Source organism: Microcebus murinus, chromosome 9 (assembly GCF_040939455.1).
Source record: "Microcebus murinus isolate Inina chromosome 9, M.murinus_Inina_mat1.0, whole genome shotgun sequence".
In the NCBI taxonomy this organism is placed as follows: domain Eukaryota; kingdom Metazoa; phylum Chordata; class Mammalia; order Primates; family Cheirogaleidae; genus Microcebus; species Microcebus murinus.
Genome location: NC_134112.1, coordinates 56,490,248 through 56,508,245, shown reverse-complemented (window position 1 = coordinate 56,508,245; position 17,998 = coordinate 56,490,248). Strand labels below are relative to the sequence as shown.

Here is a 17,998-nt window from a genome sequence, read left to right as displayed (position 1 = left end):
GTACTTTTTCTTCTAAAGGGCCCATCGTTACTTATTTTCACAGAAAAGACAAATAGAGGAAAACAAACACTTCTAAGTGTTCATTTAAGAGGAAATCAGATCAATTTTTTAAATTGAGGAACAATGAGCATTTCCTTCCATTTCAATACTACAGAGGTTTAAGAGGAGTCACTAAGCACTTCTAATTAGAGTGAGAATTTCCAATCACTTTAAGATTATGACAAGATTGATTTAACATATCATGACAAGGTTTAGCATTATTAACATCTTACTCTATTTAAAACATAAGCAACAGCTTGTGCTGACATTGCACTGGGTAGTGGTAGGAGTGGACAAAAACAGTCTTCCATCATCAAAAAGGGGTGAAGATGCAGGAAAACTATTACTATTTTTTTTCACTTCTAAATATATACAGCTTATTTACTTACCAGAGCATAAATAATAAACTCTGTCCTACTTTAATACCAATCCATGTAAGTATTTAAAGGGGAAAAATTATATATAGGTTGATTGTCAACATGTGTTGATTCTGTATCAATACAAATTTCTGCTTCTTTCTTTCTTCCTTCCCACTCCCCTGTTCTACCTTATACTGAGCTGGCATCAACCCACTTAACATTTTCCTTCTAGTCTCATAATGCTGAAGGATTCATTTCTCTGATAGGAAAAGAAAAAAAAAATCTAAGTAGAAATCTTTCTGAGAAATGTTCTTAACTTCTTTTATCTCTCAGGTTTTTTCTAATTAACTTAGCACTTGGCAGTTTTTATTTTATGATCTAGTCACATAATAATAGTATCAGGCACTTAATTTATTACAATAAGAGCAATATTCAAACAAAACATAAACCAAATGAATTAGTACATTTCTTAAACTCAGCACTAGCCACATCTAATCTTCATTATATTAGCAGAAGTATTAGATCATAATAGAAAAAGTAATGTGAGACAGGTACCCTTGAAATGAGAATGGTGAGGTCATTTTTTTTGTTCTTATTCCTAAGGACTGGCCCCTATTGGCAAAGTTATTGTGGCATGATTAACGGCACAGGTAAAGACATTTGCTTTATGGTAATAATCACAGTGAAACTACCTCACCTTCTCCCCTAAATTCGCCATCATACCTACAGTGTTCTGAAAGTTGAGAGTATGTATTTACCCGTTTTTATAGCCTCACAACATAATTCAGAGTCTATTTTTATATAGGCTTAGTAAGCATTTAATGAGATGGCATTTCTGAAGAATAATCATGAAGAATTAGCTCTTACTGCATTACTGGGGAAATGTTTGCTTTGTAAAATCTTTAATTAACTGCCATCCTGACAACAGAAGCAATGGGTTAAAAAAAATGTAGAGAATTAGTTACTATTCAAATCCCTTATAAATATTGTAGACATAATAACTTAAAATGGAAGGAATAAAAAATTAAGGTAATTAAAAAGGAGAAAACACAATAATACCAACCCAAAAGGGGTCTTCCCTAGGTCCCGTTACTCACTGCATAGAAAGCCAATTACTGAAACAAGGAGAATTGCCAAGGATGAAAGGAGTTCTTAATACAAACGACATCAGTCAGGATAAGCAGAGAGGGAGAAACAGCCTCAAGTCCATCTCCTGACTAAAAGAAAGAACATGCTTTTCAATGAGGGACTCCATGCATGGGTCCTTAGTGAGGGGTGCTGAGTCTTGGCATCAGGAAGTCTGGGCAGGGGCCTTCAGAATCTCAAATATTTTGTCTTGCAGAAATTCTGCCATTTGGGGAAAACAACTCAAAAATTTCAAGGAGTTAAAAAGTTACAGGGTTCTGGTCATCAAACTCTACTGGCCTGAGAATCTAAAACATGAACAGGAAAGGATTTATAAAAAAAAAAAAAATACAGGGATCACTGAAATTTGTTTGTAGAGCCTGTTACAATACTTCTAATTGAGGTTTAAAACCAAGGTAGAATCAGTGAAGTTGGGTGAGTTGGAACTATATATTTTGAATAGGATGGTCAGAATGAGAGAGAATTAAAGAAAAAAAAAGGTCTAGATATCTACTAAACATGAAAAATGTATGTAGAAGCTGAGCATTCTGAATTAGAATTGGAGAAGAACAAATCACAAACTTAGATTTAGGGTATGGTTAAACCTGGCTTATTATTCTCCTTGAAGAAAAGCAAAGTATACGTATGCCATTAGTTTAAGAATTAAGATTTTAAAATGTAATGGGAATTGAATATCATGAGGTAACTAAAATTAAAGGTGAGCTTTCAACTACTGAGAAATAGTAGCATGAAATTTATAAAGTAGGTGAAGGAATAACTTATAAGGCAATAATAAAGAAGAAAATTAAATAAAAAAGAATTGCAGAGAATGTTTACTTAATTTTCCAAAGGTATGATTGAGTTTTGCATGCTTATTTAATTCTATCACTGTCTTGTAGAAAAAAAAAAAAAAAGCTAAAACACTGTTGGATTTGTTTTGTCAGGTTTTGAGCTATGGGGAGGTAGGTGAAGAAATTCCTAAGTAAAGCATTTCTGGAAATGAATTGTCAAATCCTTAATATTACTAACTTTAGTAGTTGCATAAGCATAAAATACTTAGTCCTAAGATATAGGGAGACATAATACTGTGCTGTTCCTAAATAATAAAAGGATTCTTTATGGGTTTAATGGAAAAAAATCATTAAAAAAATTTACAAAGCTAAGAAATATATAGGGTTAACAAGTTTGAAAGTTTAACAAGTTTGAAAAGACATAAATGAAAGTATCGATATACATTTAGAATGGCTCCTTGGGAGGCGGCAGGGAAGAAAACTCTCCTAATATCAGCTATGGTGTGGTCTTTGCCCTGGTCATTGCTGGGTATAATTATGATATACTCTTCAATGACATTTCAGATAATGATTTTAAGTTTTTCAATGTATTTTCCTTTAATTGTTAAGGTACTGGGAAAGCAGTTGTAGGCAATGTCCACGAGAGACTATGGAAAATTTAAGATAGACTTTAATATCAAACTGTCTTGTGGCAGGATCAAGCGGGTCACTATTAAAAATAAGAACAATGTGGATATGGCAGGAATTCTAAATGAATATCATGGTAGGAATAGTGCCAGTCTACATATGGGTTGGGGCATTTCAAAAAACACCATTATAACTTTAAGATCTTATTTTACCATTTTTAAAAAGTTTTATTTATGCTAGTGAGTATGTATAGTGTGCAGATGTTGTTGAGTATGGTAGTTGCTACACAAATTGGTAAAACACTTGATATGTGGATGGTATGATTTGAAATGCACTGTAAGTCTAAAATACACACTGGATTTTGAGATTTTGAGAATGTAAAGTATCTCAATTGTTTTATTGATTACATGTTGAAGTTATGTTTTGGATATATTAGGTTAAATGTAGCTATTACTTTTAAAAAATGTGGCTACTATTTAAATTTTAAGTTATTTAGGTGGTTTGCATTATATTTCTATTGACCATGCTGGAATAGATATATCTAGATTTCTCCAGAACACACCTCTAATCACTTGCTACTGGTTTGATTTTTAAACAGATGGAGCCTCATTTCCACCTTTTGTTGAGAAGACCCAGGTATTATATATCTTTTGCTCTGCCCTTTGCAGGTAAGACAAAGACACTGAGGTTTGTCTATGAATCAGACCTTTATTCCCCTAAGTGCTAGTTAGGGATTTTTTTTTTAATTTCCTAAGAATACAAAATATGGAATTCATAATGTTTATTTATTTTTTGCAAACTATCCTTCTACATCCTTCAATTTTTTTCATGTACAAATCATTTTCTTTGCTATTTCTAAGGAGGAGCTAGTTTGCCCTTCTTTTGCTAAAGTAGTAGTCTATTTAATAACAGTTAGGTCTAGACAGGCATGCCCACTTTCTAACGATGTCCACAGAAGATGATGCAAATGTTACAGAACTCTGTTAATTGACATGCTCTAATCCAATTGGGGGAGGAGAGCTCAGTAGATACCACAAAAGTATTGGAGCCTTTGCCACTACACCTGAGCCCCGGCCCTATCCCTAAAGACTATGTAATTGTAAGCAAGCATTTAACTTTTCTGAATCTTATGCTTTTCTGGAAAATTGAAGAGAGCACTGTTTCTTCATATAGAAGCATCCAGGGCTTAGAAGAAATGTATATTGAGCCCTAGGACATTGCCTAGGTTATGGCAGACACTTGGTAAATGATGGAGGCAAACAAGATGTATATATATAATATATATGTTATTTAATCTTGGAGAGGAAACCCATTCACTTACTGGGTTATATGCATGTATAACCCAGTAAGTGAATGGGTTTCCTTTCCACGATTAAGTCATGAAAGACAGAAAGCATTTTTATTTCATTTAAAGTAGGCACAAAGGATTTGAAGAAAGCCATACAATTTTTAATCTGTGGCAGAAATTAGCTATGAGAAGTGACTTCAGTATAATACTTCATGGTATTTAATAAGCAAAAATATCATATCCTGAATTAAAAAATAGAACAAAGGTTCATACTCAGCTACTGAGTTCTGGTATGTGTTTAAATTTTACAAGAACTTTTTTCCTAAGAATTAAATAAGAATTTAAAATTCTAACAAGACTACCTGATTTTTCTAAGTTAATGTAAGAATATAAGAAAATAAATACAAAACATATATATTGCTTAAGTAACATTAACTTATATATTGTTTTCATTTTATCAAAGAGTTATTTTACATTAGGCCATATATATTTCTGGACATGTGTAGTCAATTTTGAATGAGTAAATAAGACCTATGAATATCAAGCAGATCACTAAATTACATCCTTAATTCTGGGAGGAGTGAAATAAAAGACTTAATTGTGACCATTTTAAAGTTGGCACAGATAGCTTTTGTCCAAAATTTTAACTTGTTCACTCCTCAATTATATAGCTGGTTAATTATTTCAAAACCAGATGATTGAATATATCACTAAGAAATTTTATATAAGATTAAATATCATTGATTTTTATAGAGATTGAAATTACAGAGGGAAATTAAATGTGCTAGAAATTAATGAGACTTAAAAATGTAAAACAACAAAAAATGCCATTTAAGGTAATAGTGAAGTGAAATGAATTACAAAAACAGGATTATTACATGTAGACATGCTGGCCATACATTCTCCAAATCCAGATGTGTACCTTAGAAGTTTAATGTCAAGACCTGATGAACAATTATAAGCTTGACCTAAAATATGAATATACTGGTACAAGAAAACAGGGGAAAACAGTGTTCAACAGAGTAAAGCAAAATTACTCAGTTTGGAGGAAAAAAACAGGTAAACATGGACAAGATTTAAGGTTTCTGGCAAAATCATAAAAGGGGTTCAGGTCTCTTTGCTTTAGATATTTCTGCTTTTGGTCCCCTGTGTATAAATGAGAATGAATACCTGAACTTTCTGCCCTCTCTAAATGAAGGCCTTTCTTTAGTTATCATGGATGGCATTAGTGTGGCTTATAGGGGAAAAATTTTCGCTTTCTCCATTGTTTCCATCAGCACTCCCTTTCTAGACTCCTCAAAAAACAAAATATGTGATATGCTTGCTGCTGAAAACCGCAACTTCAAAACAACTCTTTTCTACTTCCAATCAGACCAGTGACCTTAAACTGTTTTGTGTAGAAATTCAGGAACTGCTGCTGATACCAGTAACTAGTATTTATTGAGCTTTTACTACATTGCAGTATCATGCTAAACATTTTACATGAATGATCTCATTTTATCCCTAATACAATTTCACAAGTTTCCAATAGTCTTGGATTCATCAGCATCCACTCTATCTCCTGCAGATATTCCATGAAATCATAAATTTGAACAGAAGCAAAATTGTCTATGTTCAAAGTATAAATCAGTTAAATTGATAGTTGTTTTTTTTTAAAAAAAGTTAGTGGAATTTTGGGATAAATAATTCCTTTTTTTGTGAGATTGTTAGATTGTGTTTAGGGGGTCAATTTTCTGTTCTGACTATTTCTGCTACTATTTATTTTCTGAGAAGACAATCTAATAATTCTGTCTACAATTTATTTGGACAGAATGTTGTCAAAATGCTAACCTAATATATTCACATTACAATAAATAAAGGAAATAGTTCACTACTTTTAATACCTTTAATAAAAGCTATGATTAAACAAAGATATTTATAAGACTATTTATACAATAGAAAAAAGATTATCCACTGAAAAGTAAAAAATAACAAAAAAAATGGGTTCTAGTGGCAAAGCGTGCTTTTAAAAAGAAAATATGGAAGTTATAAAATTTTTATAAATATTATAACATGTTAAAATTACATGACAAATTTCATCACTGCTTAATGATTCCTAGCTGTCAAATTCCTTGTGTCTATATATAGCTAAACTATACATTTGACTTTTATAAGGAAAAATTACTGCTCTTTTGTACATGTACAGAAAATTATTCTTGATTTACTAGCTTTAGAATAATCACAGAAAGTGTAAATTTCCTTCAACAAGCCTCAGTTTTTAATATCTTAACAATTATCCCTTGGGCAGACTTGTGAACAATTGAAACAAGTAACAAGACATGTATATAATGTGGTGGAGCTGCTGTGTGGTTTTATTCTGTGCATCACAAAGAAAATAAGCCAGTGGTCCTTTTGTAAATGGAATATATACCTTTAAAAGGAAGATGGTCCAAAGGATGTGGAAGTGCTGGTCCAGAGCCCTACCCTTCCTTGTGTGGTACGTGCTGCTCTTGAGAGCTGGGAAGCAGCCCTCTATAATTGTTATTTTTTTTTGAGACAGAGTGTCTCTCTGTTGCCCAGGCTAGAGTGAGTGCCATGGCATCAGCCTAGCTCACAGCAACCTCAAACTCCTGGGCTCAAGCAATCTTCCTGCCTCAGCTTCCCAAGTAGCTGGGACTACAGGCATGCACCACCATGCTGGGTTAATTTTTTCTATTTTTAGTAGAGACAGGGTCTCACTCTTGCTCAGGGTTTAGGCTGGTCTCAAACTCCTGAGCTCAAGCAATTCTCTTGCCTCTGCCTCCAAAAGTGCTAGGATTACAGGCCTGTGCCACCACACCGGGCCTGTGTATGGTTTTTGAATAGGAATATACATTGCCTTATTGGTAAAGTCCATTAGAGAACTTCATTCTGCAGCTTGAGAAATTGGGCTAAATAATAAAAAGTATATCTTGGATAGATATGATTTAAGTATCACCTATTATACTATTCAACAGCTTTCTGATAAGTAACAACATTTCTTCTGATTTACAGGCAGCAAATAAGTATCTATACCTATGCACCAGCTGTGTCAGGACTTTTGCTGTTATCTACAAAATGAAGATTTAATGATTTCATTTGACAAGCTACACTTTATTTTTTAGGTGAAGAAATGGTGTTACTATTGTTTTTTTTTTTTTTTTTTTGCACTAAGCAGCAGCACATTTCAGAAAGATTATGAAGAGATCATTAAAATCTACACTTTGAACAAAACCCAGGAACTTTTAAAAAGCATCATTCCACAGTATAATTGATTTCAGTTTCTGCAGCCCAGCTCAAGCATGAATCAATTTTTTTTTGTTTTGTAGTTTTCTTGTCCAAGACACTAATCAATTTCCTGATGGCTAATGCAGTAGAGGAGTGTTTCCCAGAGAATGTTTCTCATTCTAAACAAATGGGAAAAGACAAATGGGAAAAGACAATTCATTCACAAAGAGATGAAGATTATATTAAAAATACCCAGTAGAAAAATAATTCTTTAATGAATGGGAGATTTTTTATGAAGAAATTAAAAATGGAGTTTGGATGTTTATGTGTGCATGCACATATTTGCTGGTGGGAGTGCAGCATTGTTTTACCCTGATGAAAGCATATGGTGGTCAGGGAGGGTAAGTGGTTGAACACTCCAATTGTTTGTGGACGAATTTGTGTGCCTATCCATAAAATTGCACTGTTTGGTAGAGAGGCATATTTTCATTCCAAATTGTGTTTATTAACCACAAAAATTACGGCTGTTATTTATAACTTAAGTTTGAAAATCCATAGAATGTGCAAACACATTAGCAAATTAGAGAATTTACAGCATCTGAAATTAGGTTAATGCATATTGTTCCTTACATGCACATAAAGAAATAGAAAAAGCTCGGTAGCTTTCATTTTTGACAAAAAGGGGTAAAGGGCATATCATTGCAGGAAAATATAGCTATACACATATTAGTTATCTCTGAAAACTCACTCCAGGAAAATGCTGAATATTTGTATTAAGACTTGTTCGTGAGCAAAAATCTGTCAATCTTTTAACCTGTTGTCAGGGTCCAAACTGCCTAATTATTACCTTTCTAGTTGGAGTTTGTTTTGCGTATGTTCCACATGGCAGTTCAGTTTTCCGGAGTCCAGTGTATTTGTATTGGTGACTCTGTGGCTCTTCTCTTCCCCTGTCTCTTTTGGCCTGTCTACAATTCTAAATGAATTTTGAACTCAGGAAACATTGTCTCTTATGTTTTTCTGCATATACCAACACCATTACCTATGACTTATTTTCCTGAATTATTTTCACAGAGCTGAGCTAATGAACTAAAAATGAATTATGTTTTATATTTGTACCAAATATAGGAACACTCTGCTCTTTCCTTCTGTAGCTCAAAGGTAGCTGCATTTTTAAAAATTTGTGAAAATAAATAATTCTGTCAAAAAATGATTGTGAAGAAGTCCCCAAAGGCAATCAAAGCAGCAACAAAAATAAATAAATGGGACATGATGAAACTAAAAACCTTCTGCACAGCCAAAGAAACAGTCATGAAAGTAAACAGACAACCTACAGAATGGGAGAAAATTTTTGCATCCTATGCATCCGATAAAGGGCTGATAACTAGAATATACTTAGAGCTCACGAAAATCAGTAAGAAAAAATTAAATAACCCTATTAAAAAGTGGGCAAAGGACTTCAACAGAAACTTTTCTAAAGAAGACAGAAGAATGGCCAACAAACATATGAAAAAATGCTCATCATTTCTAATCATCAGGGAAATGCAAATCAAAACTACAATGAGATATCACTTAACCCCAGTGAGAATGGCCTTTATCAAAAAGTCTCCAAATAACAAATGCTGGCATGGATGTGGAGAGAGAGGAACACTCCTGCACTGCTGGTGGGACTGCAAACTAGTTCAACCTCTGTGGAAAGCAATATGGAGATACCTTAAAGTGATACAAGTGAATCTACCATTTGATCCAGCAATCCCATTGCTAGGCATCTACCCAAAAGATCCAATGACACTCTACAAAAGAGACACCTGCACTCGAATGTTTATAGCAGCACAATTCATAATTGCAAGGCTGTGGAAACGGCCCAGGTGCCCATCGATCCAAGAATGGATTAATAAAATGTGGTATATATATACCATGGAGTACTATTCAGCTCTAAGAAACAATGGTGATATAGCACATCTTATATTTTCCTGGTTAGAGCTGGAACCCATACTACTAAGTGAAGTATCCCAAGAATGGAAAAACGAGCACCACATATACTCACCAGCAAACTGGTATTAACTGAGTAGCACCTAAGTGGACACATAGGTACTACAGTAATAGGGTATTGGGGAGGGGGGAGGGGGGAGGGGGGTGGGTATATACATACATAACGAGTGACATGTGCACCATCTGAGGGATGGTCATGCTGGAAACTCAGACTTGTGGGGGGAATGGGGAAAGGGCATTTATTGAAACCTTAAAATCTGTACCCCCATAATATGCCAAAATAAAAAAAAATGATTGTGCTTTTTATTTTTGAATGTATTTTACTTCCATGTTTGATATCACTACTGTAATTTCACATCAGCTGTTATCTATTCATGAGTTATTTACATATCACTACTGTTTTCTTTACCTAACTATTCTCAGATGCTGGTAGCTTATGTGTCTACACATTGCAAACCTGTTCCATTCTACATATTCATGAAGGGTTTGTGACATAGCTAGGATCAATGTAAATGTTTTTAAATCTTTATTTTTTAGTTAGGTTAAACCTGGATGAACAATCTCTGAATCACCTGGGAACTTGTTAAAATTGCAGAATCTTGGGTCTTACCTCAGAACTACTGAATCAGAATTTATAGTTTAACAGGATGTTTAAGTGATTCATAGACATACGAAATTTTGAAAAGTCCCATTTTAAGTCATATTGAAGTTTCACTAGCATCTGTAAGAGTTTTATTTGCCCTGTTGCTGGTATTAGTTTATTAACATAAGAATGTAATAGTTATATAAGCATATTGAGATGAAAGAAAAGTCATTAGACTTTAAAATGGTGCTCTAAGAATTCCATGAAGATTTGTCATTTTCCCTGTTGAGCTTGTAAACTGCAATATTTTCAGAGAATAAAGCTAATCTATATGATATAATAGAATGCAAAGTGGTAGTAACTTTATACTCCCTGCATTTGCTATAATTGTGTTATTTGATCTATTATTACTTGAAAATGTTTGTGAAAAATATTCATATTTACTGCATGTAAAGTACGTAATAGGTTAGGGACAGGTAAGAAACAAGAAAATTGAAAATATCTCCTAGAATTTATCTGAGATGGAAATTAACCACCTGAATAAAAGAACTTTTAAGGATTTGGTAGTCTTCCATATTGTGTAAATTATGATGAATATAATAACAGCTACAGAGTTTTACTCTGGGCAAAAACCTGCATTAGATTGCTTGCTTGCTGCATGTTTGCAGTGGAGTAGAGAACAGGGGAAAGGGGGAGATAAAGAGAAGAGAATACAAAGAGTTTGTTCATGATGGAGAATGCCTACACCATTATATGAGTGAATGAGGCTAGTGTGGAAGGAGGGGCCGAACTTGAAATTCTCTAATAAAATAGTGCCAGGTTGACAGCTTTTGCTCTACCCTAATCCCATATTCAGTCGACACAGTTGAGGACTACAGCATCTGTGGAAAGATGGGTATACATAACAGAGAAAGAAGTGAAATAATCGGTGAGTAGTTTCACATACTCCGCCTCCTAAGAATTTAAGAATTATTGGAGACTTCTGTGGAATCATCTTAGAATAGAAATACAGAACATTTGACATAATTCAGCACCCTTTCATGATAAAAATCCTCAACAAACTAGGCCTAGAAGGAACATATATCAAAATTACAAAGCCAAATATGACAAACACACCGTCAGCTTCTTACTGAGTGGGAGAAGTTCAAATTATTCCCACAAAGAACTGGAACAAGATAAGGATGCCCACTGTCACCACTTCTATTTAATGTAGTGCTGAAAGTCCTAGCCAGAACAATCAGATAAGAGAAAGAAATAAAATGTATCCAAACTAGGCAAGATGATGTCAAACTATTGCTTTTTTACAGATGATAAGATCTTATAATACAGAAAATTCCAAAGACTCCACCAAGAAATTCCCTACAAGTGTTTGCCCTTCTGAGATCGATTAAATCAATAAATATTTCTGTTTCCCTGTTTACTCTTTGGCAAATAGTGATAGCACACCTGCTCTGAGGGCCTCACAGGGCTACTGCAAAGGTAAATGATATTTTATGTAATGATGTCACTAAAATTTATGAACATATCCATGGATTTTATATGGATTCAATGGTTCAATGAACAGGTACATTTTATGCTCTTGGTGATGATATGTGACAAATGTCATTTGTTGACTTTCCACATGATTCTGTTTTCTTATAATTCACTGATCCACTGGAATGCTCTCAGTAGGGAAAAGGGTAGGAAAGAGTTAGGTATTGGGAATAGAGGGAGAATATCGACTGAAAAAAATAATAGTAATTTTTACTGTTACTAGATAAAAATACAGTAGAGTCACACAATTTTATAGCTGAAAGTGACTTTTACCTCATTTATTTTGTGGAAGAAGAAATGGAGATTCAAAAAAAAAAAGAATTGTTTTAATTCACATAGTATGTTAGTAGTCAAGAACTGGGTTGTACCAAAATTCAGGATGACAGAATACATGCTACTCTTTGAGATAACAAAAATTCTGTACATAAATGTGCTAAAAAATGAGGTGAAGATGAGAACAACCTGATGGAGGGAATGCCATAATTTTTATTTGTGATTTTTCAAAATTCCACTAGAGGGCAGACAAAATCCAATGTTGAATGAATGTGCGTGAAAGGAGGAAAAATGGAAAAACAAATTATCTCTTTATTGAAAGACTGGGCCATTGATATTGACATATTTGTTCAATGTATTAACATAACTCCTATCACTGATTTAATATATAGACATGTTTCTTATGACACATTTCCTATACTTTTTTTAAAAATTGAACTAATGACAAAACTACATATACAAAAGGGAAATTATTTGGTATAGTGAAAAAAGAAAACATTAAAAAAAACCCTTAAGTCTTGGTCATAGTTTTGACACTAAGTAAAGAAGCAATCTTGAGTAAATTATCTAATTTCCCTGAATCTCATCTTCTCAACAAATAAAATGTAGATAATAAATAATAATGCACTACTAAATTGTAGGGCAGTTGGGGTTATACAGAAAATTGCTCTGTAAACTATAAAGCACTACACAAGAGTCCATTACTGTTATTATTTCAAAGGCTTTCCCCCTACTTTCTTGTCTGAGACAGTGGGACTGAGAACCTCATATCAGGTAGGCCCTTCTTCACCAGATCCCTCTCTGGTAACCCCTCTTGGTGCCCTCAAGCTCTGAGAATCAACATCTTTCACTGATTCTGGATGGTGTCCAAATTTGGCTTCCAGATTCCTTTGAACATCTACATGTTTCTCTACTTAAGGTAACACAGTCTGCTGGTTCAATTATTGCATGACACAAAGACTCTTGTTCCCTCTGTGAGTTAAAGCCTCATTTGGCTGTCAGGAGAGAAAAATAGAAAATTTCTTCAGAGTCACATTACTAGAGTCACTTGGCTCTCAAATGTATGTGACAGAAGCCAGATAGTGTCATACTTGTCCATTCACACTTCTCTCTGGCCTTCTAGGATTTTTCATGTTGACTTTATTCCTCTTCTCCTGGTATTATTTAAACTCCATTACTTCAGAGACTCAGCAACAGCTCAAACCCTCTACCAGGAAAGATATTGCAAACCACAATACTAATGTTTAGTTCAAGATTCAAATTACTTACTGCCATCTGACGTTACAACAGAATATGACTCAACACTTGAGGACAACTTGTGCTATCCATATTTGGTGGAGGGGGGGATAGAATGTGATCTGTCAGGATCTGCAGCTCCTTAGCAGAATAAGTTGAATGTTCCTTAAAGGTTGCAGCCAGGCCTTACTATTGGGGAACGTTGGCCAAGTGCATTAACTACAGGTTCAACTGGCCATTTCATGCACAGAGTGAGTATCTTTGATGAACTCTACATTCCAAAACAACGAAGCACTTATCTGCCACTTACAGGTTGTTACAAAGATGCATTCTATTAGAGAAACTTTCCCCAGGTCCTTTAGCTGGTAATTTTTCACAATGAAACTTAAATTTCTTAACTGTTAACATTACCATCAAGACATGTGTGACCTCACTTTTGAGGAGGTAAAGTAGATCTACTGTGGTTTCTCTCTGGTAATAGGCCATTCCCAATTTCCTAGTAGTACCTCTGCATTCAACTTCCTTAACTTGAATTTATACTCAAGCATGAACACCCATAATAAGTTCAGAATGAATGAATTACTCCCAAAGTGCTTGGTATCCAATGATTTTCACATTTTAAAGGAGTCAGAACAGGATGAAGCAAGAACAATGGTAGAGATTTAATCTGGCTTCTAATCCACTAAACAATTCCCCCATAAGATTAAGGTCTCCCAGCATGTTTTATTTATACAAACATTGTACACTGATCTGAAACATAGGCTATCTGAATATGTGTCAGCAGCACATCTGAAAGGTAGAAAAGACCAGCCATCAGAAAAGCAACTGGAGTAAAAATAAAGGCCCATGTAACCTGCAACCGGACACAGTGTCCCATGCAAGTGAGAACATTCATATAGAGAAAACAAACAGTGCTTTTAATGGAAATCCCATAAGTAAAATGTGGCAAGAACAGATCATCCAAAATGCAAATGTTAATATGTCACTGAACATCTTTTCACTTGAGCAACTATAGAATGTGTGGCAGCGGAATCATTCACATAGACTGAGCAGTAGGAAGGAGGCCAGGTAGGAAATATATGTAGATACATATTAATAACCTTGTTTATTACAATGCTGCTACCAAGCTCACATTACAGGGATACTGTGGGAATACTGGTGGATATAGCAGAGTCTAAAGTGCTGTAGAAGGGGCTTCCAATATGTGGAGAACTTTGGCATCCTGTTCAACTGTTCACATCCCTTAAAATTGCTGGTGAGAAACTAGGGAACAGCTCTCATCCTACTATGGCCTGCTCAACCAGCCCACAACTTTACCCTCTAATTCACAGAGTAAACAGGTTACGACCCCAGCAAATTCTCAGATTGCTTTTTATCCACCAGCATGCTTATTTTCATGTCCCATCATCTAAATCTCATCTCTGTATCTATAGAGGCAGTATTATCTTTTCTTTTCTAAGCTTAATTCTTTTACCTGAGCATATGAATATGCTAAAATATTTCCCATTTTTTAAATGAACTAAAACAAACACCCTTCTGTTACTGCCATATTCTGGGCAAGTAGTCAAAACCACCACTACCTTTCTTAACTGGAAAAGAAGCTTCCATCATTGCCACCCTCCCCAACTCCTGAATTCCAGTCTATTCTGAACCCAGCAGTCACAGTGTGCCTCATAAAATGTTGCTCTGTTACTCATCAGTCTAAAGCCCTCACTCAGAGCATAAGCCAATGTTCATAAATTTCCATCAAGACCCAAGTGCTTGGTTCACCTTCCACCTTTAACTCTGGTCTTATCTTCCCTTCCTGTCACCCTACTTCACTCAGTTCTAGGCTCCCCAATCAACTTGCCCACCCCCACACTTGGCCAGCACACTCCCACTGCATGGCCTTCGTGTTTGCTGCTCCCTCTGCCTGGCGGAGCATCTACATTCCCATGTATTCTCATGGCTTTCTCCTTCACCCATTCAACTTTTGTGATTAAAAAGAATCTTCTCCTGAGGTCATGCCTAATCACCCTATTACATTTGCATTCCACCCTCAGGCCCCCTTTTCTGTTTTGTCTTTCTCCTTGGACTTATCTCCTAATAATGTGCTATATATAAATTTTCCATACATATAATAATTGTGCATATGAGTATATATCCAGAGAGAGAGAGAGAGAGAGGGAGAGAGAGAGAGAGAAGAAGAAGAGGAGCAAGAATAGCAGGAGTGAGAAAAGGAAAGAGGGAGCAAGAGAGGTTGTTTTTTTCCTTACTATATCTTAGAGAATCTTAGCTATTTTAGTCTGTTCCATATCAATGTAAGCTCCTACAACAGTGCCAGGCAGATGCTCATGGAATATACGCAGAATGAAGGAAATGGTGATCTGGGTGTAGCCTAAGAGCTGGTAGTGGGGATTGAGAGGAGTGGACAGATGTCAGGTATATGTAGGAGACAGAAATGTCAGGATGGTGAGTGGCTGGATATGACATGAGAGAAGAGAATGTGCTGTCAAAGAGGATTGTGAACAGGGGAACAGATAAAAGCCAGGAGAGTGCAGACAATGAGGACCAAGGATGGTCTATTCCAGGAGTTGGGGGAATAGTCAGTAGTATCAAAGAAAGACAAGGACTAAAACAGAATTTCATTGGATATGGTGGCATGAAGAACACTGTGAAAACAAGTAAACAGGTTACGACCCCAGCAAATTCTCAGATTGCTTTTTATCCACCATCAATATAACTCAACAAATATTCTGTGATCATCCTACCATGCTGCTTCTGACCAAACAAAACTCCTTTTTCCTCCTCTCTCCTATCGGCACCCATATAAATGCAGGAAGATACTTCCAGCCAATAGCATATGGTGGAAGTGATGTTGCATGACCACCTATGGTGGGTTATAAAAGATAAAGCTTCAGCCTGGGTTTGTCTCTCTATTGAGACATGTCCCTTTGGAGCACTGGGCCACCAGGTAATCAGCATGTCCACCCTGAAGCCACCATGCTGGAGAGACCACATAGAGAAAGAGAAATGCCTGTAGAACCCTCATATGTCCAGCTTCCAGCTCTTTAAGTCTCCTGGGCCCATGTCAACATGGGAGTGAGGAAGTTTTTGAGATGACTCCAGCCTCAACCACCGCCCCACTGTAATAACCACAGACACGTGTATTAGTCAGCTCAGCTGGGCTGCCATAACAAAACACCATAGACTGCATGCCTTAAATGACATACATTTATTTCCTCACAGTTCTGGAAGCTGAAAATCTGAGATCAGGCACCAGCATGGCTGGAATCTCGGAAGGGCTGTCTTCTTGGCTTATGCACAACCTCCTTCTCACTGTGTCCTCACAGGGTAGAGGGAGAGAGCTATCCCTGGTGTCTCTTTTTATAAAGAGTGCTCATCCCTTTGGACAAGGGTCCCACCCTTATGACCTCATCTAACCCTAATTACCTACCAAAGGCCCTATCTTCAAATATCATTGCATCGGGGGTTAGGATTTCAATTTGTAAATTTTGGGGAGATACAAACATTCACTGCATAAATATAACCCCCCATTTAGAACGCTCACCTGTGACCTGTCCACACGAGAACCATCTAAGATAATAATAAATGACTGTTGTGGTTTTATGCACTAAAGTGGACATACTTTGATATACAGTGATAGGAAAACCAGAATTCCTATTTATCTTTCAGCCTTCTGCCAGCTGTTTCTATAGAGAAGAATTTTATGTCCTGCCTTTCCCCACTACTTCCACCCAGGTATAAGGTAGCTGTCCCTCCTCTGTGGCCTCCCAAATCCTTTGTTTTAATATGGAACTTACCACAAATGAGTACATTTGTCTGTATTTTATACAAAAGTCTCTGAAGGCAGACTATATAGAAGTTATAAAAACAAACTGATGAAAAGTCAGATAACATTTAAACCCTACACACACACACACACACACACACAAACACACACGCGCGCACACACACACACGCATGCGCTGTCCCTAAAAAGTAGATTTGTGGGTAGGGAAGAAGCAGAGGAAAACCCAGATGTGGAAAGGGCAATATCTTATACCTCAAGAACATCAGTTTTACCCTCTGTCTCCAACCACCCCCTAATAGCGTGTGTGTATGTGTGCATGTGCAGGGCGATCTTACCTAAGCTGACCTCCAGGCCTGGATTCATTTTAATGAGGCACAGACCTAAAGGAGAGCACCACCGGAGGTAGCATGCTTGGTTTTGATATAATTATACAACAATGATTCAATGAAGCCACAGATGGTGATTAACACTGCAATCATTACAAAGAAGAAAGATTACAAATGTGCTCAGTCAAAGCTGTTATTGAATATCTGCTATGTATCTGGAACTATCCTACATGCCATTGGAGAAATGAGAAAAACATAAACAAGGATGCCTTCAAGGAAATAATTTTCTAGTTAGTGAGATAAAACAAACACAAAGAAGCTGAATAACAGAAAAGATAAATGGTTTATTTGAGCACATTACGATATAATACGACCCAGCAGGGTGTAATATTTGTAAAGAGTTTCCAATGCTATGTTCAAAAATATTTTTTTCCAATAGTCATTACCAGAGTTAGGAAAGGGGTGGGCAGGCAATGGAGAGATGTATGTCAAAGGATACAAAGTAGCAGATATGTAGCCTGAAAAAGTCTAGAAATCTAATGTAGAACATAAGGACTATAAATAATTTTAGTGCATTGTATTCAGGATTTTTGCTAAATGAGTAGATTGTAGATGCTCTTGCCAATACACACACACACACACACACACACACACAAAGGAAAATTATGTGAAATTATGGATATGTTAATCTGTTTCACTGTCATAAACATTTTACTATCTATATGTATCTGGCATTATCATCTTGTATACCTTAAATATATGTATTTTAAAATAATATTTTTAATTTATTTTAAAATAATTCTTTTTAACT

The 17,998-nt window shown here is 35.7% G+C and overlaps 1 protein-coding gene across 1 annotated transcript in view; it reads left to right on the top strand.

Annotated features, from left to right (window-relative positions):
• Nucleotides 1-17,998, top strand: part of LOC105879321 (platelet glycoprotein 4-like) — a 54,684-nt gene that overhangs the window by 17,366 nt on the left and 19,320 nt on the right. The window contains 2 exon segments of the mRNA XM_076006219.1: nt 1,002-1,048; nt 3,540-3,609. Coding sequence (XP_075862334.1) covers nt 1,002-1,048; nt 3,540-3,609 — 117 coding nt within the window.